The following is a 19,512-nucleotide window of genomic DNA, read 5'->3' on the forward strand; positions in this document are numbered from 1 at the left end:
TTTAGGTGACTCACATTGCACCCCTATATGTTGCTCTACATAAAATGAAACGATATACAAAATTTGTAGATAAAATAAAACAAAAATTTTACATGCACCAATTTGATGGAGCTGCAAAGCCACAAAAACTACCCAAACACTGGGTTGTTATGTCTGACCCAGGATCTGGGTCAAACAAAACTACCCAAACACTGGGTTGTTATGTCTGACCCAGGATCTGGGTAAAACAAAAACTACCCAAACACTGGGTTGTTACGTCTGACCCAGGATCTGGGTCAAACAAAACTACCCAAACACTGGGTTGTTATGTCTGACCCAGGATCTGGGTAAAACAAAAACTACCCAAACACTGGGTTGTTACGTCTGACCCAGGATCTGGGTCAAACAAAAACTACCTAAACACTGGCTTGTTACGTCCGACCCAGGATATGGGTAACACAAAAACTACCCAAACACTGGGTTGTTACGTCTGACCCAGGATATGGGTAACACAAAAACTACCCAAACACTGAAAAAATAGACACATATTTTAGAGTGTATGAAGTATGTTTTAAATGCCATTTTGAAAGGGTTTAGGCAAGTTTAGCACATTTTTGGTAACTCAAAGTGCTCAAATTATTTAAATTTAATCATAACATGCAATTCAACTGATTAAATATGTATTAAAAAGAAATCTGATCGTTTCTTCTGTTCTTTTAATACTTTCTTCAACTGCTGCCATTTTCTTTCAGTTTATTAGTTTGTCTTCCCTTGTTCTTCTGAAAATGTTCCGCTAAAACCTGCAAAAATTAAACCTACAGTGGTTGTGTCCCTCAGCCCTCTGTACACAATGAAATCACAAACCAAACCAGTTGACAAATCACACAGTGGGTCGTTGTGGGCGCAGCATTCACATCTCTGTGGTCTCATGAACACCCAAAGCGTTTCTTTAACCCAGCATCTCTCACATCTTCTAAATATTCAGCTTTTTTGTCATTAGTTTAGTCATATAAACACAGAGAGGAGTCGAAGCTTGTATGAAGTCCTGGATAATTCAAATGATCTTCCAGAAGAGCATTGTATTGATCAGAGGTTAGTCTTTCATCTTAATGGAGTTTCATTGGAGTATCAATTCTTAGTCTTAGATGTTTTTTGTATTTCCTCAATATGACAAAAATGGGTCAATAGTCTCCAGTAAGAGTAAATAGCTATAAAATAAATGTGGAGAGCAGCTCAGATTGAGTGTTGCACTTATATTCACTGCAAAAAAAGTGATTTTCTTGGTATTTTTGTCTCGTTTTCCATGTTTAAACATCCTTAAATTAAGATACATTTACTTGAGGTGTAAAATGACACAATATAAGTCTGGTTTTCTGAGAAATCGATCAACATGAAGTGCGTTTATGCTTAAAATGAGAATAAATACCTGCCAGTGGGGTCAGAAAAGAACTCAAAGGTTTTTTTTCCCCTTTTTTCCTTCACATTTTAACCATTAATAATATTTTCTTATTAATTGTCACATTGCTTCTCAAGCAAATGTATCTTAGGTTTAAGGATGTTTAAACAAGGAAAACAAGACATAAAATACAGAGGACGAAATAAATATATATATATATATATATATATATATATATATATATATATATATATATATATATATATATATATTTATATACACACACACACACATTTTTTGTTGTTGTTTTTAAAATGGCTTAGATAATTTATGTGGTTCAGATAACCAAATTCGGGTTGTTTTAACCCAGTGGTTGGGTTAAATGTTTGCCAAACGTGCTAGGCAGTTTTATTTAACTCAACTATTGTTCAAAAATCACTATATGGCTGGCTTAAAATGAACCCAAAATAGGTTGGAAATTAAAAATGTTAATTTCCAATATATTTTGTGTTAATTTTAAGCAAGCAATACAGTAATGTTTAAACAATAGTTGGGTTAAATATATCTACCCAGCAGGTTGTGCAAACATTTAACCCAACCAATGGGTTTGTCCATTTTCAACCCAACTTGGGTTGTTTTTAACCCAGCATTTTTTAGAGTGTACTATTTTGAGTTTCTGTTGATTAAATCAATCTCCTTTATTGTATTAATGTTTTATGTCAATGAACTCAAAATTTGAAGACAACCAGGTTACTTACTTTTTTTAAGTTAATCCAAGTTAATTAAGTTTTATAGTATGTAGATTCTTACTGAATGACTCATTTGAGTCTGTTTTATTTCAAACCTAACAGAGATCTAAATCACACCTCCTACATCATGAAACTTAATCAGTTATGATGCAGAATGACATTGACATGGATTATTCTCTTTTATTATGGATGGCTGAGACGAAGAACGAGCAGATTTACCAGGCATCTTGATTTGACGTCTGAAGCGTGTCTCCTGAGGACACATCAGAAAACTTTCATACTTCCTGTGTGGCCGTTTCTTCTGCCTGAGTCTGAAGAAGCTTCAGAACCGAATCACAACTCAATCAAGCAGACGCGTCTTCATCGATGGTGAGTCTGACGCCCACAGATATAGCTATTACTCAGAAAGATAGAAAGAAAAGAAATGAGCAGATTTGTCATGGTTGTGCATCTAAACTCTAAAGAGTTTTTCCTCGTCGTTTGAGATTAATGCCGCATGTGTCGCATTAGTGTATCAAAAACAACTTCTAATAAATGCTTATTGGTTTCGTTTAGTATTTTGTTTAGTAATTATTTAGTATTTAGTTTTATCATGAATCATGTCTTAATTTGTTTGTCATAATTAAGATTCAATTTATGCATTCAAACACTCTACGTAAGGCACCTGTTCAGAGCAAATTTGTCCAAAAGTAGTGAATTAATGACATGAAAGGTAAATAAATTCTAAGGAAGAGTTTCAAAATGTCCTGAACACATTTATGACAGAGAACAATGATTGATATGATGATTTAGAGACGTTTGGAGCTGCAGGTGAGCCGGTGCAGGTGCTTCACGTCTCTAAACCTCAGATTCTGCCGTCCTAACTGAATTCACTCTAGAACAGCTGCAGCACAATCAACCACATACACTGACTGCACAAAACATTCAATCTGTTTCACTAGATTATACCTGTCAGAGCAAAACAAGCCTACATCTATATCAGAATCATGTATTGTCATAATGTTATATATATATTCTCACAATAATTCATTATTTCCTTTCGTCTACTGTTTCATGTTTCTTCTGATGTGATGAATTAATTTAAATAATATGCTGATACTAATTTTTATATCATTAATAAATGTATACATTATATTCTGACAGTTTCTATAGTTTCATATATATTATGTATTAATATGTATATATATTTTTTCTTATTAAATCAAATTTAATAGTACTTGCGTTCATTGATTTGGAGAATTAAGCAAAATAACAGTACTGATAGTAATTATCATAACATATATAAATGTATGTTCATTATGATCATTTCTATAGATTCATATATTATCTATAAATATATATATATTTTTTTAATTTTGTCCTTGTTTTAAGTTATAAATTATTATAGAAGTATTTCATATGTATTCTGTATATTTTATGTGTAGAATGAAGCAAACTATAACTAATAACTATAACATTACTAATTATTATGTTACATTTTATATTAAATTTATTTTAATTTCTATATAATAATTTATATATTCATATTGATATATGTATTACATTATACTATTTACCTTCATTTATTGGTTCATTACTCGGGTTGGAAAAATAATCAAAATAAAAGTACTGCTATTAATTAAAAGATTATATTTTGAATAAATGTATATCATGTTTAACGTTATGAATAATTTCTGTATATTCATAATATTTTTAAAGTACATGGCGTAAAAATAGGGCAGAATGTACTGAAATTTATTTGACAGAATTTCCGTATTTATTTTTACAGGTGTTTTACCTGTATTTTGTTTTTAAAATTCATTGCATTGTGTTTTAGGGTTAATGGAAATGTCCGTTATTTTCTGCCAGAACATTACACGTTTTATTTTTTTATACAGTGTATTTACCTTCATTTATTGGTTAATTTCTCTAAAAATAACTACTGATATTGATTAAAAGATTATATTTTGAATAAACGTATATTATGTTTAATATTACGAATAATTTCTGTATATTAATATTATATATTCATATATTTCCTATGATATTTTTAAAGTATTTACCTTAATTTATCTAATTATTATATAATATAATGAATAAATGTATACTAGGCCTGTATTATAATGTGTTCTATTATATTATACTGAACTAATTAACTTACTAAAACATTTGTGATTTCTTTTTCTTTCATTTCAGATTGTAATCTGAAATGCCTCGATCGTTTTTAGTGAAAAGCAAGAGGGCGGGGCATCACTCCACACGCTCCGCCCACTCTCAGCATCATGACAGATGGGTGTCCAGCAGTCACTCACAGGCTCTGGAGCTGCTGCCCTGTACTTCCACCGACAGCAGCTGGACCGATAACAGCACTGATGGAGCTGGAGCTAAACCCACAGAAGGTACACAAAGAACAGTTTAACACCAGTATAGGGACTGGAATATTGTGACAGACTAAGCACGATATTAAATACTTGCATTGTGGGAGGTTTCTCGTGACACCTAAAGACACTCATATAGAAAATAGGGTCTGAAATACAACCTTTATTCATGGGAACATGAGCACTCACAGCTCATGAGAACTTAACTGGTACAAAACTCCCATAAATGACTCCCTTGAATTGATAAAATCATGACAACTTGAATGAGTCATTATGATCTTTTTTCATTAGCCTAACTAAATACCCCACCACCAACTATTCTACTGGGAATAAATGACTAGAATACCATGTCTAGACTAAATGCAAGCGGCGCAATGCAAAGCAACAAAAAAACAATTGATCCTATTATTATCAGTGACTGCGACATGACAAATTCCTTACGGTAACTAATGTTCTACTTCTGATGTACTCCAAGCGCTTGCGCTACATCTGACATGAAAAACAAATGGCTTTGCTATGGCCGCTTTGACGCATCCAGCATGTGGAGCCAGGCTCATCGCAAGTGTTTTTTGCTAGTTTCAGGCCGACGCAGTTATCATTTTCACATCCAACGTTGTTTAAATAGCAAATGCATTTGCACCCATTTGTGCGTCCATGGGCGTGCTGGTCTGAAAATGAGGTGTGTTCAGGTGCATTGTTGGCGTGTTGCTATTTTGAGACAATAGAAATAGACTGCGCCATTGACCAACTGAAACCTGGTCTAGAGTCAACGGTTTTGTATTTTTGTATTTTTTTGTTATATAAAGGGTGCGTTAGTAATATGCGGGTGCAGAACACGCGTACACAGTGCGCAGCAGCACACAAACTTGTCAAAAATAATAAAAATTAAAAAGGATTAAAAGATTATTATTGCGTGGATAAAGATAAAAATGCTTTGGTGGAATCCGGCTTGTCCCGCAGATGGTCTGCTCGCGCTCTTTAACCTCGCGCACAAGCAGATCCGTTTCCTCACAAGAGAAGCGTTCAGTTTTTCCGCTTGCAACAACTGGCTTTTAAAGGGAATGGGAGATGAGACTCTGACTGGTTTATTGCATGTTACACCCAAAACAAAGCCATTACTCATTACGAGATTAGGGACAACCCTTTTAGGCCATGTGCCGGGCGGGCTAACCATTTTTCCTGTTGTTAAACTATCAAAAGAGGATTCGGAAACTTGCGCCGTGCACTTTAGACCATGTGCTTAGATCCTTAAAATAGGGCCCTAAGCTTTTCGAAACTCTGAATCAGAAAACCTGGCAGCACCTGCTGGTCACATGGTGTAAATTCAAGGAAAAGTCATCAGTCATCATTATTGCATGCTCAGAAGAATATATACATAATGTTCTATTATGTGTGATAGCAGTGAAGCAGCCTGGTGTTTATTCATCTGACCTGTCATCTTCTGCTGCGGTGGAGAGACAGACCGAACTTGAGCGTCTGATTCAGGCTTTACTCAGTCACCATCAGCTGACCAATGTCAAGACGCCGCTGTGTGAGTGTCCGCTCTGTGAGAAGGTGAGGAGCTCAGTCCTGGTCCTGCACATGAGTATGTGTCCTTTATTCAACACACCTGACGGAAATCATCAGCTCGTCAGCAGAGAACAAATGAACAAAGGCATTTAGGGTATGTTTACATGACAATGTACTAAAAACTGAAGTTTTTTAAAAGTTTTACGTACAGAAGACAACGTTGTCAAGACGATACTCGTTCACACGGATCCAGGAAAATGACTAAAAGCGCTGTATTATTCATACCAGGCCAGTAGATGGCGATGCCACTTTGTAAAGAAACACCTATAGACTGAACACGTAATACACATAACATCACGTTTTTCACAAATTTGCGTTTTGTAGTTTATGGAGAAGATAACTGTATCTTTTTTAAAGCAGATGTTGAAACAACACCATTTTCAACTTAAAATGGAAAACTTTATATGTGTTTTGGCTGTTCATTAAAAGAACAGGGGGGCCTAAAAACAAAGTGCACGTTTTTGAAAACGTTACCCTTTTTGTCTGTGAAAACTACAAAAATGTAAATTTGTGAAAGCGGTGAAATCATGCGCATGCACATTACATGTTTAGTCTATAGGCGCGTAGTGTTTCTTTACAAAGTGACATCGCCATCTACTGGCTGGCAGCAGAATACAGCGATTTTAGTCATTTTTTGCAGATCCGTGTGAACACGGATCATTTTGACAATGTTATCATCTTTATGCAAAACTTAAAAAAAAAATGCAAAGGAAAAATGTTCTGTTTTTAGTACATCGTTGTCATATCAATGTACCAAAAAGTGCACTTTGAAAGTTAGCATTTTCTAAGGGGTAGATTGGACCTCAGCTGGAATATTCATTTATTCAGCAGAAGCTTTATTCGAAAGTGGCTCACAAATGAAAAATATACAAGCAGAAGGGATTAAATCTGAGAAAGAAAGTATTGCTAGAACACTAAATTATATTTTATAAAGCAAATAAATAAACTATAGAATAAAATATAAAGATTTATGTATAGAAAATGATTTTTTGATTTGATGACGCTCTAGTCCTGATCTGATCACCTGACATGATTTTCACACATTTACAATTTGCACAAAACCATGTGTGGTTTTGGAACATTTCCAAAATTTTTGCATATGATCACACATGACTGATCAAAAACACATCAGAACAATGTGAGACACAATGTAATTCCCCTTGCTGGTGATATTGTGTGATATTAATATTAATATGTCTTCTGTAGCTCCTGTCCTCTGCTGCGGGTTTGACATCTCACTTGTGCAAGTCACACGTCAACAAGGCTGCTCTTCCTCTGGCCGGCACCACGAGCCACGCCCAGCAGCACTATGGGTACAGACCTACGGGAATACTCAGGGTGAGGGTAAGTACTGAACCCTGGCTGTGTACAAGGGTTAACTAATACAATAAACATTAACTGAAATAAAATGGAATACACAAAACTTCAACTTATTTTATTTCAGCTAGTTATACAGGAAACATATTGTCATTCACTTTAACTTTAACGAATTAGAACTATTTAATATTTATAGGCCTGTTTAAGTAAATTTAAAATTAAAATAGAAAATGTACTTTTTTAAAGTACATGAAGTTGTGTACATGTTTAATTCAGAGAGTGGCATCTAGTTAAATAAAAAATATTTTTAATCTTTTTTTTTTGTACATCTGAAATCTTGGAAGTCTGATCTAATAATGAGTACTAAGATGTAGTAGGTCATCCATATATCATTCATACAGAAAATAAAAATATAGGCCCATAGCCTAGGCTACTGCATATTATGAGAAGCAGATGTGTTTATGCTTCATCAGTGAATATGTGTTTCAGGAGCGGAGTTTTGGCTGTAAGGTTTGTGGGAAGGTGTTTAAGAGATCATCGACTCTCTCCACACACCTGCTCATTCACTCGGACACTCGGCCGTTTCCATGTCCCTACTGCGGAAAGAGATTCCACCAGAAATCTGATATGAAGAAACATACGTTTATACACACTGGTAAAATATATATAAAAATCATTTTCTTTTTAACGAAATATTGTACACCTCATGTCCTAAACAGATGTGACGCTATTTAATGGTGTCTATTTCTGTGACGTCGCGGCTGGAACAACCTATGATGACGATATAGTCCCCAGGTGAAAAAATACTATAGTAATTTATGGTAAATGTTTCAGACCAGACTATATAGTAAAGTACTTGAATTTATTTGTTGTGGTAGGTTAATTCTATAGTTGCTGTGATAATATAACAACTATAGTAATATAAACAATTTACTTTACCTAATACTGTAACCTACTGTACTAAGTTTTCTACAACTATAGGGTATATTACAATACACTACAGTTTACTGTAGTAAAAACTAAAGTATACTACAGTATTTATTACAGTTTATCAGTTCACTATAGTTAATACTAAAGTATGCTGTAGCATTCATTAACAAAGTGTTAATATATAGGGGAGAGTGGGGTAAGATGAGCCATTTTTTATTTATGTGGTCCTCAAGATAAGGGAAAATGAGACAGAAGTAAAATTAAAGTATTTAAAGTAATTTCAGGATGTTTTCTATCATTTTAAATGATCAGAATATATCTATGACAAAGGGTTCTAAAAATGTGGCTTCTATTAAAAAAAGTGATCCTCTCCAGGTTAGGGGTAAGTTGAGCCGGGTCAGTAGGTGAGTGAAAACTGACCATCTAACCGAATCTGAATCAAACCCATGTGAAAATTTTAAAGATAATGTACCGAGTTTAAAAACTAATTTAAAAATCAAATTTCCTTTTACAAATATTCTTCGTAAAAATATTTTACAAATATTTATTTTTTAAAGCTAAATTAAACAACATGAAATTTCAGTATCTTTAATTGTTTGCATTTCTGAAACAATATGTTGACCTTCCCATAAATAGATTAAACAGAGAGTTTGTTGAGTAAAATTAAATAAAACTAAATAAGAATGAATAAATGTCACTGAAACGAATTAACATTTTCGACAAAAGATCTATATGATTAAAAATCCTCTGGTTCGTATCAGAGAAGGATTTGGTGTACTTGTACACTGTTACTATCAAATAAAATATAAAAATACGAAAATAAAGATAAACTGAACCAGCTGCGTAATATTACATTGAAATGACACCAGTTTATGCTTCAGATTTAACTTAAATTCATTGCCTTATGGTGGTGTAAGTTAAAACGCTGGCTCAATTTACCCCACAGCTGCCATTTTAGAAAAAGCTAGCTAGCTTACCAATTCAGGATAATATTTAGCTACTTCCACTCCTCCCAAGTGCTTCTCTTTTTCACAGTCTGAAATGATGGGTGGTTCTAAAATATATGGTCACATGATAATAAAATGGTTCGGTTGCCAAGATACAAGGGGTGGGTCAACTTACACACTGGCTTATCTTACCCCACTCTAGTATTAGTATTTACTATAGTATTTACTATAAATTACTAGTATTTTTTCACCTGGGTCTAACGGCAGGCTACTGATAGTGTGCTTAATTTAATGTCAAAATAATATATTTTCTGAGTTTGAGTATCATTTTGCGTTTAATAGGCAATAATTCACCTCAGATCTTGAAAATGAATAAAAGGAAACAAAACCGTTCAAAATGTGAACACAATGTGAGTAAACTAACGTTTTTTTACGACAAAGATTGTTTCCGACACTCAGTAATAATGTTAAAATAGTCTAATATGTATGAGTTTGATTATTTACTTATCCGTTTCGTTGTGAATGCAGTATTTTTGCAGAGAGAGAGAGTGAGAGCCCGCCCACACGCGCTTCTGATTGGCTGTGATTTTTTTGATTGATTTTGTCGCGTGTGGTGTGGACAGACACATTTCTTTTCGCTGCATCTTATCGCATCGCCTCTGGTTATCCACGCGATGTTGTTAGCGATTAGCTGCTTGTGTCTAAAGTAGACAGTGCTAATGTGATTGTGATCGCTGTCATCTCTCAGGTGAGAAGCCTCATGTGTGCGTGGTGTGCGGTAAGGCGTTCAGTCAGAGCTCCAATCTGATCACACACAGCAGGAAGCACAGCAGCTACCAGCCCTTCAGCTGCCCGCACTGCTCGCTCGGCTTCCAGAGGAGAATGGACCTACAGCGACACCTACAGACACACTCAGAGAATGACAGCTTACTGTATCACGGGACCTGAGAGAGACCGGATGCATGCAAAACACCTTGCAGGGATATCATATTGTATGCTAAAGTTCAGTGTGTCTAATGTTGTTGTAGCCTACAAAACTTTTGCTTCTGTCTAACTGCACACGTTGTTGCACTGTGTTTAAGACTTGGCTCTTACGATTTAATTCGTTGTGGTTGAAAGTTATATGTAATATGTCCATTGATCTTAATTGCAGTGCCTTCCAAAAGTTTGGAAACGCCCTAGAAACGTGGGGTTTGGGGCAATATTGGCATGAATCCTTTTTAATTTGTGATAATTTTGCACTGATAAGGGACAACACAAACTACGAAAACATATTTTATTATAAACAGTTTATAGCTACATAGAAAAAAAATAAAATTTTCGATCATCAAAATATCCACCATTAGCAGCTTTCTGACCTAAACTGGGTTCTAATTGGTTCACTGTATTCTAAACTTAATTGGCAATCATTTGTTGAAGCTATTAAGGTGTGCTGACCCAAAAATCTTTTACAAACCTGGGCCAAGTTTAAACCAGTAACCAGCATCACAGCTGGCAAAGGGGCATGTCTGACTTTGACATGTATAGCCTATATTGCCATTGTTATGAAATCAAAATGAAAATTATTATTGCTGGTCTTCAATGATCATGTCAAGTTACTGTAATGTATTTGCACCAAAAAAATGATAAGGATTTATGCTGATATCATCCAAAACCACACTTTGCCAGGGGTGTTCCCACACAATTGGATGGCAGTGTATTAAAAGTGTATTAAAGTAATTCCAGTTTGATAACACATATGTTTTATATAGAATTTAACACACCAAAACTTCTGAATGTATAATAAAACATGTATTTCAGTACTGATGTATTTCAGTGAGTGATTTAATGAATGAGAGAGTAATTTGGTGATTCAAATCTCAGAGGTTTTTTTTTTTTTTTTTTGACTGATTCGTGAGTCATTACGAGAAATGAGTCATAAGAGTCATTTGTTCATGAATCAGACTATAGACCTTATTCACAGCAGCGCCATGAAAGCGAGGCTGTGAGGGATTGATTAGATATCTCTTCGATGGGTTGTGCTGTTATTTAATGTGCTTTTTGATTATTCTGCTTATGAAACACTGCGAAAATACCTTTCCAAGAAGTTTCAGTAGACAAAAAACCCCAGACTAGATCTCCAATCTGATCACACACAGCAGCAGCCGTTCAGCGGCCCGTACTGCGCTTAGCCAGCAGAGGCAGTGGCATGCAGTGGTCCTAAGGCAAAGTCCTCTCAGTTTTTTATTTATTTTAAAAGGCAGTAACACTAAAGGCAGTAACAACCATATATTTTATTTGCGTATTGATGTTCAGCTGTTCTTCTTAATAGTAAACTTACTTCATGCTCAGTAAATACTCTGTCATAGACACCAAGAAGTATCTTTAATTTCACCAAGCTGACTGCTCACAGAAAACCCTTTGAAAAAACATAAACACTGCTGAAAGGGATATAGTATATTTTGTCTGTGCTATAATAAACAAACCAAAAAAAAAAAAAACGCTTTATTTTTTATTTAGGCCTATTTTTACTTTATTTTTAGTTTTGATGTCTCCTGGAGATGTGATGCCAGCTGTTGCTGCTCACTAATCTTCAACAGAAACTGAAACAACGAAATTAGTTTTGCACTGTAATAATACACATTTCACAATATCAAAATGTAGATTTACTGAAATGGAAATTCTGTTCAAGTTTATATACTTGCAGAAAGCTGTGCAGTGTGCAAGTAGCCTTTTTTTTTTTTTTTTTTGGTCAAATAATAGTTTATCATATTTGGTTGTGGTCCTGACCCCCCTGTCCCCTGTGTCAATGGCCCGCGTCTCACAACTCCGAAAACGTCAGATCAAATTTTCAAATAGGCGCTATCAATAAACCACAAATTTGAGCTTTTAACAGGTACATTCTCGCCTGAAAAACTCTTAAAACAACATATCATGACATAAAAACAGTTTAAATTAGCTACTCAGACGCAAGTTTTCTACTTTACTATTGACACTTACTGGTTAGAGCGAGAAGCATTCTGGGATATCTGGCTGTCTCAGGTCTTGATGCATCCTGGATAAAAGATCAAGAACACATCTAGGGATTTGAACTACTTGACTGATGATTTAAGTCCTGGTGTCCACTACAGAGGTCGTGTATGAAATCAATGCCCTGTTTTGTAACAGAAAGTAATATTTTGATAACATGATAACATGTTCCCGAGATATTGATTTATAATAACAAACCATTTTAATTTAAATGATAATTACAAAATATTATCATATTTCCATAAGAGTGCTAAATTTGATCACTAAATAAATGTCAGTCATTTTTAAAGACAAGGAGAAGTTGTTGTCACGGTGAAACATTGCAAAGCCCTTAATGTGCTCCTTACAGGACATCCAGACTTAAAACTGTGACATGTATGATGTTAGAGAACTTCCCAAAAATATAATGTCCACATAATATATAATCTGATCCATGTTTACTAATGTACTAATTTACTAATGCCAGCTCGGACACACACACTCTCTCTCTCTCGCGTGCGCGCGCGCGCGCAGGTTCGCTCGCTCTCGGAGTCACTCGGTTTCTCTCGTGCAGTGTCGTGGACTTTGGACACGCGCACGCGGCAGCCAAGACCGAAAAAGTGCTATGAAATGTGCCATAGTGTGTGTTTAGTGTGAATTAAGGGTACTGCACATGGGCATTTTTAAGACATGGGACAGTCTTGGACACTTACTTCCTGTCGCATGCACGAGCTCTAAAGTGGCCAAGACCTGACAAGAAATGAAACTCAATAGTTCCATTGAATCACCGGCCCTGCGCTTCCGCTATTTTGGGATGAAAGCGACTCGTCAGTCCACTAGTTTCTATGGCAATATCAGCTGTTTTGTTTTGTTTAAATGAATGAAGACAACACAGAATAACATACAGTCACTAGTGATCATCAAATCCTTTTAACAGTTTATTTTACAGACTTTGTGTTTTTTGTTTGTTTGTTTGTTTTTCAAAACAACTTTGCTCTCTATAGAAACCCAGTCAGTTTGGGTTAAAATTCATTGAATTTCAAGTATTAGCATTATAAACACTGAATACCAATATATGAAATTAAATTAAGGACATGCAGACAAATTGGGAATGTTGGACAATAAATATATAACATAATAGAACAGCTTGACAGTAAACTGTTTTTGCAATGTTGGCTTATAGTAATGTCCGTTAAAACAAGACTGTAAACAAACACAGCCACTGTGTCCAAAAGTGGGAATTATGGGATAACAGACACAGCAATGCATCATGTCCTATAAGATCATTATGTTTGTTGTGTGATCCAGGGGATTAAAATGTACAATATTTATTTCAGACCTAATTACTATACTATTACTACTAGATCTGAAATATATATGTTATGTTTTAATCCCATGTCTATTAGTAAAAGTTGGTCTCTCTGCAGATCTGTGAATAGGTTTTAAGAGAAAACTCTTAGCTAAGAACTTTTACTGCTATTTAGGAGAACTCTTAGTGGTATAATGTTATACCACTAAATGCTAAACGCTAGACCATGACTAAATGTTTCTTTCTTTCTTTCTTTCTTTCTTTCTTTCTTTCTTTCTTTCTTTCTTTCTTTCTTTCTTTCTTTCTTTCTTTCTTTCTTTTTTCCCTTACAAAAATGTCCTGTGGTATTAAACATCAAAAGTACCACACAAAACTGTCATGGTAATTGTGTAGTATTGTGTTGTTTTTTGGGATACTTTACCACAGCATTTTGTTGTATACAGTAATATTTCTGCAGCAAACTAATCACCTGCTGCAGAAATATGACTGTAAAACAAGAATATCACGGCAATATTACTGTACTGTAGGCTACTGCAAGAACATCAGTGAAACAATCAGTGAAATTTCACTGATTGTTTACATCTTAACGGAAGTTACACCCATAATTTGCGCTAAGCATCACGGCGCTATGAAGAATAAATTGCTGTGATTATCCTGTCATAGATCAAATGCTTTAATATTATCACAGAAAACAACAGAAAACCACATAATTATGACAGGGTAGTACTGGTCCGGACCGAACCAAGCGAACCGAACATGTGTGAACAAACCCAGAGAACGACAGTGGACTTATCAAGGGACCTTCCCAATTTTTTTCCAGCCAGTCAATTCCAAGTCAGTCTCACTTTCACTTTACATCTAACATCAGCTGTTCTCGGAACAGACCCTCCTTTCACCCCGACGGTCCTAAACTGCCTGGACGAGAGATGGCGAGTGTTTTACGGATGCTTTTTGTTGTTTTCTGTCCTTTATTGGTTCTGTCTGAGAGTGGAGATGATGGTAAGTGAGATTTGAGACTGTACGAGACATGGATATGTGTTTGCCACTTTTTGGCAGGGTCAATATGTCCCCCACTTTTTGAAACATCGCGGCAGGGATACATAACACAAAAGAAATATCTGTAGTTAACTGGCAATTCATTTGTTTTTGTTAAATAAGAGGCGACCTGGCGCTGGAATGTGTTGTTTTTGAAATCATGTTGAGTGCTCGTTGCCGCCGTTTTCAGTGGCGCAACAGTAGGCGCTCGTGCACGCGCAGTCTTCTTCACACAGATGAGCGGGTCAAAACTATTCGTTAAAGTGGAATCACAAAACAAAAGGCACACAAATTTGTCCTTGCTCTTGATACTACAATCACTGATTTGGTTTTAATGAGGAAAATAAAATGAAATGATATACGAGGGTGGGTTAGAACCCAGAACCTCTGACACGTTTAACTGAAATTCCATTCCATTAGAACAAACGAATTCTTAATACTCAAGAGACTAACAATTTATTGTATTATAGTAGATGTCAGGATGAAACTATCTCATCAAACACGAGTTCTATTACAAAGGGAAATGAAACTAGCTGTCTAAACTCATGACTTTAAGCAGAAGTAATTAATGAATCCAGATTTGCTTTTACCAGAAGTATACATATGGAAATTGCTGAAAACATACATATGGGTTTAAATATGTATACATAGTATACATATCTGGGTTTGCTGAAATATACATATGGAGAAGAAATTATATAGTAGAAAAATTGTATAATGAATCACGTCACATTCGCCATGCTCCTATTTTATAAAAACTATTGTACTCTTTTTGCTGGTGGGATTCTCTGTGATTGATTCAAGGTCCTCCAGCCGAGATTAAAGCATAATCAAGGCATTGTATGATGACTGTCTAATTGCTTAACTGCAGGCTAGACACTATAGAGATCTTATGCTTATACTATGAAATTTTTTTTTAAAAAGTTGAGACGTTGTCCGACTTGAACAGGTATGAGGGGTGAGCGGGACACAACCTAACGCGGAGCTAATTGTTACACACAAGGTTTAAAAGTTTCAACAAATGCCAGTATGACAAAACATAAAGGGTTAGTTCATCCAAAAAATAAAAATTCTGTCATTTATTACTCACCCTCATGTCGTTCCACACCTGTAAGACCTTCGTTCATCTGCAGAACACAAATTAAGATATTTTTGATGAAATCCAATGGCCCAGTGAGGCCTGCATTGAGAGAAAATTCAAAGTCACATCATAAGTGTTTCGAAATTTCAATAGTTCACGTGACTTTGGAAGTTTGATACACGCTCTGAACCACTGAATCGAAACAAAAGATTCGTAAAGCTTCATGAAGCAGTGTTTTGAAATCACCCATCACTAGTAATTGTTGAATAAAGTCGTTATTATGTTTTTTTGGCACACAAAAAGTATTTTCGTCGCTTCGTAACATTAAGGTTGAACCACTGTAGTCACATGAACTGTTTTAAATAGTTCTTTATTAGCTTTCTGGGTATCAAAAAGTGTTATTATATTATCTTGCTCCCTATGCAGGACTCACTGAGCCATTGGATTTAATCAAAAATATCTTAATTTGTGTCTGAAGATGAATGAAGGTCTTACAGGTGTGGAACGGTGGGCACACGGCTTATGACTATGTTAGATTGTGTGTAGTGGTTTATGATATGATCTTAAAGAGAATCTTTTTGCCCATTTAAGCTAGTTTTCATTGAAGCACACTGACGGGCCATTCACAAAGAATGCGTTTTTCCATTCCACTGCACTACTTTCCCATTGATTTTCAATGTTAATGCGCTAGAGGGATGTCTTTAACCATTGTGCTCGTCTTGCACATGACGGCGTTTAAAACATACGTACCTATTATTTAAAAAAAACATGTGTCTAGACCTTGCTTTTTTAACAGCAAAAACATGTTCTTTGTGAACCTAACAAGGACTTAAGGGTGACTAGAAAAAATCATGTTTTTCTCTTCTGGTTTCATTTTAGATTGGTCTGAGAAAGAAGTGACCTGCACATCCATATTGACCATCAAACAGACCAACCTCACCTGTTCGCTAAATGATGAATCCAACGAGGAGGTCGAATTTGCAAAACTCTGGTATTTAACTACATAGCTGTTTACTGAATATTTAAAAAAATGCTTGAAAGTGAATCAATGTTTGCTCTAAGTCAAGCTCTAAGTCTTCATGTTGAACTGGAAATGACAGTTTTTTCTTTCCTGTTTAGCCAAATGACAGAGAAAAAAAAGTGTAAACATGCTACTCTAGGACAAGAAGACTTTACTTTTGAGAATGTGAGGATAATCGAAAGATACAAGCTTGAAGTATACTTAGGAGATGAGGTTATTGAAAAAGTCATCGACATGCTAAAAATTGGCAAGTCTATCTATCTATCTATCTATCTATCTATCTATCTATCTATCTATCTATCTATCTATCTATCTATCTATCTATCTATCTATCTATCTATCTATCTATCTATCTATCTATCTATCTATCTATCTATCTATCTATCTATCTCATCCATCCATTTAATCTGTGTTTGTCCTTGCAGTCAAAATCCCAGCTCCTGATATAAAGCTTGCCACTTACATGGAAGACACAGAAGAAGTTTTCATATGGTTTGAACACAGTCATGAATATGTTTCCAACCCTGTCTTTAAAGTGGAAATCTGGGGGGACAAACTCGCAAACAAGGTGTCTTCTCCCAACTATTAGTTTGTAAAACTTGAGCTTTCTTAACCATTAAGATGGAATCATTTGGAGTTCATTTCACAAATAAACAACCCGTGTTTTCTTTCTTTACAGTCCATCAGCGCTACTATTAATTACAGGAACTTCAGTATCAGCAGGGACAGACTCGGTGGAGATGGTGTTTACTATACACGTGTTAGAGCAAAACCTGTGGATTTCTTTAGTGGTGACTGGAGTAAGTGGAGCTCAACTGCCAGCTTCACCATAAAAAGTGAGTGGATCATTGATCAAATTTCAGATACATGAGAGTATACAATGAGACAATAGGGTTATGAGGGTTATAATGCTGCATACTACACAGTAAATTCCCTGGTGCATATGGGAACCACCATAAGGGTGTTAAAAGCAACACTGAAGCAGTGTTAGAGTTAACTGGGTAATTAAGTGATTAATTGAGTGAGAATTGTTTGATTATTGAATCACTGAAGGAAGGAGAAACACAAGAACTACCTCTGACCTCCAGCCACAGCCTTAGATGAAACCAACTGAAAAGACATTAAATCTCTCTTGTTACAAACCAGACTGATTTTGTTTCTGTCTTTCATCTACATGTGTTTTCGTGGAATTAACAGGTTCAGATGTTGATGTTTTATTGAAAATGTTTGGTCACCATTATGATGATCAGTGTGTCATTTAGTTGGACAGTTTAACTCTTGACTTTTTATGTCAGTTTGTGGTCTTTGTGTTTGTTTAAATATAATTTAATGCAAAGGACGCCATAAACAAAGATGTTCATGTGATAAAGTTTTAATCGTTGTAAAAAAAAAAAAAGATTAATCTCATAACTGACCAAAAGCTTTTTAATGCACATTATTGGGTAAATGAAGAATCAAATAGCTTTGGGCTTGAGACAATTTGGAAAACATACAATTTAATCATGTCTGATTAATTGTTATGTTGTAAATGATGACACATGGTCTACATTTACTATCAAAGCAAACAGCACTGAGCTTCTAAAGATCACGTCACGATCATCACTTCACATCACCGTCGGATTCTCCATCCTTCTGGTGATCATCATCATCGTCATCATCATCATCATCTTGGGGGTCTTGCTATGGAGAATGCAGTGAGTGTTTTTTTTTGTTTTTTTTTTAAAAACCCACAAGAAGTTTTTTTTAACAAATTTACTAATTGTCACCCAGTATAAAAGGCTACTTCACAGCAAAACATCCCACTGCCGAAAGCAACTCTCGCACGAATGCACAGGGTGAAAGAGGTAATTCAATTTGTCTTATTACTTCACTTGATGTTATGCAAGATTAAACAAGCAAGAAGTGCTCAATGTCCTGTGCGTGATTATTGTCATAATCTATGATCCTAAAAGTCCAGAGAACAGCAAACTGTGGTCAGATATCTGCATTTCTGTCTTTATGAAGAAACGCACATCATGGTCACTGTACCGGCCCAGTCCCTTGATGCCTGCGGACCCTCGTGCCAAACACCACAGCCTCAGATGCCCTGAACGATCTGCCAGCTGCTTCTTGGCATTGACTGCCATCTCTCATGTGCCTGCCATCATACAGCTATGTGATCCAAAGTGATTTTTCACCTTATTTGTTAGGGTGCGCTCTTCAAAACACAGGTTCTTTATTGGCATTGATGCCAATAACATTTAACCTTTCCATTCCAAGGTTCTTTAGATTTAAAAAAAAAAAAAAAAAATCTTCCCACATAGAAAAAAAAAAAAATAAAAAATGTTTTTTTAAGAACTGTACCCTTGAATATTGTTTAGTAAAATGGTTCTTTGATTGCAGAGAGTTTTTTGTTGGACCCTCCATTATGAAGTTTAGTGTATATATATATATATATATATATATATATATATATATATATATAGATATATATATATATATACAGTACAGTCCAAAAGTACTAACTAAGATTTTTTATGTTTTTAAAAGAAGTTTCGTCTGCTCACCAAGGCTACATTTATTTAATTAAAAATACAGTAAAAAACAGTAATATTGTGAAATATTATTACAATTTAAAATAACTGTGTACTATTTAAATATATTTGACAAAGTCATTTATTCCTGTGATCAAAGCTGAATTTTCAGCATCGTTACTCCAGTCTTCAGTGTCACATGATCCTTCAGAAATCATTCTAATATGCTGATCTGCTGCTCAAACATTTATGATTATTTTCAATGTTGAAAACAGTTGTGTACTTTTTTTTTTTCAGGATTCCTTGATGAATAGAAAGTTC

At 35.1% G+C, this 19,512-nt stretch overlaps 2 protein-coding genes across 4 annotated transcripts; both read left to right on the top strand.

The window, feature by feature from the left end:
- The first annotated feature begins 2,329 nt into the window (after nucleotides 1–2,329).
- LOC137017180 (zinc finger protein Gfi-1b-like) lies at nucleotides 2,330–11,007 on the top strand. 3 transcript variants are annotated; one of them, XM_067381163.1, is made up of 6 exons: nucleotides 2,330–2,493; nucleotides 4,300–4,502; nucleotides 5,881–6,035; nucleotides 7,257–7,394; nucleotides 7,857–8,022; nucleotides 9,993–11,007. In XM_067381163.1, the coding sequence occupies exons 2-6, from the start codon at nucleotides 4,313–4,315 to the stop codon at nucleotides 10,190–10,192; spliced, it is 849 nt and encodes a 282-aa protein (XP_067237264.1). In that variant the 5' UTR covers nucleotides 2,330–2,493; nucleotides 4,300–4,312; the 3' UTR covers nucleotides 10,193–11,007. The 3 variants fall into 3 exon arrangements, with proteins under 3 accessions (XP_067237264.1, XP_067237266.1, XP_067237265.1); XM_067381165.1 differs by having other exon boundaries at nucleotides 7,257–7,388; XM_067381164.1 differs by having other exon boundaries at nucleotides 5,884–6,035.
- A 3,324-nt stretch (nucleotides 11,008–14,331) lies between these two features.
- Nucleotides 14,332–19,076, top strand: LOC137008857 (interleukin-7 receptor subunit alpha-like). Its single transcript, XM_067370591.1, has 8 exons — nucleotides 14,332–14,540; nucleotides 16,537–16,648; nucleotides 16,777–16,925; nucleotides 17,104–17,246; nucleotides 17,358–17,514; nucleotides 18,240–18,372; nucleotides 18,449–18,522; nucleotides 18,683–19,076. Exons 1-8 carry the CDS (start codon nucleotides 14,468–14,470, stop codon nucleotides 18,766–18,768), a joined length of 927 nt encoding a protein of 308 aa, XP_067226692.1. The 5' UTR covers nucleotides 14,332–14,467; the 3' UTR covers nucleotides 18,769–19,076.
- The last annotated feature ends 436 nt before the right edge of the window (nucleotides 19,077–19,512 follow it).

The sequence above is a fragment of the Chanodichthys erythropterus genome, chromosome 3 (assembly GCF_024489055.1).
Source record: "Chanodichthys erythropterus isolate Z2021 chromosome 3, ASM2448905v1, whole genome shotgun sequence".
Lineage (NCBI taxonomy): Eukaryota > Metazoa > Chordata > Actinopteri > Cypriniformes > Xenocyprididae > Chanodichthys > Chanodichthys erythropterus.

Bases quoted from the DNA above. Each gene is read 5' to 3' on its own strand.
- LOC137008857 (XM_067370591.1), top strand. From the start codon at position 14,468: ATGGCGAGTGTTTTACGGATGCTTTTTGTTGTTTTCTGTCCTTTATTG. The intron at 17,247-17,357 runs GTGTCTTCTCCC...CTTTCTTTACAG, and splicing joins GGGACAAACTCGCAAACAAG to TCCATCAGCGCTACTATTAA. The intron at 18,523-18,682 runs GTAATTCAATTT...GTCTTTATGAAG, and splicing joins GAATGCACAGGGTGAAAGAG to AAACGCACATCATGGTCACT.
- LOC137017180 (XM_067381163.1), top strand. From the start codon at position 4,313: ATGCCTCGATCGTTTTTAGTGAAAAGCAAGAGGGCGGGGCATCACTCC. The intron at 7,395-7,856 runs GTAAGTACTGAA...TATGTGTTTCAG, and splicing joins CGGGAATACTCAGGGTGAGG to GAGCGGAGTTTTGGCTGTAA. The intron at 8,023-9,992 runs GTAAAATATATA...GTCATCTCTCAG, and splicing joins ACATACGTTTATACACACTG to GTGAGAAGCCTCATGTGTGC.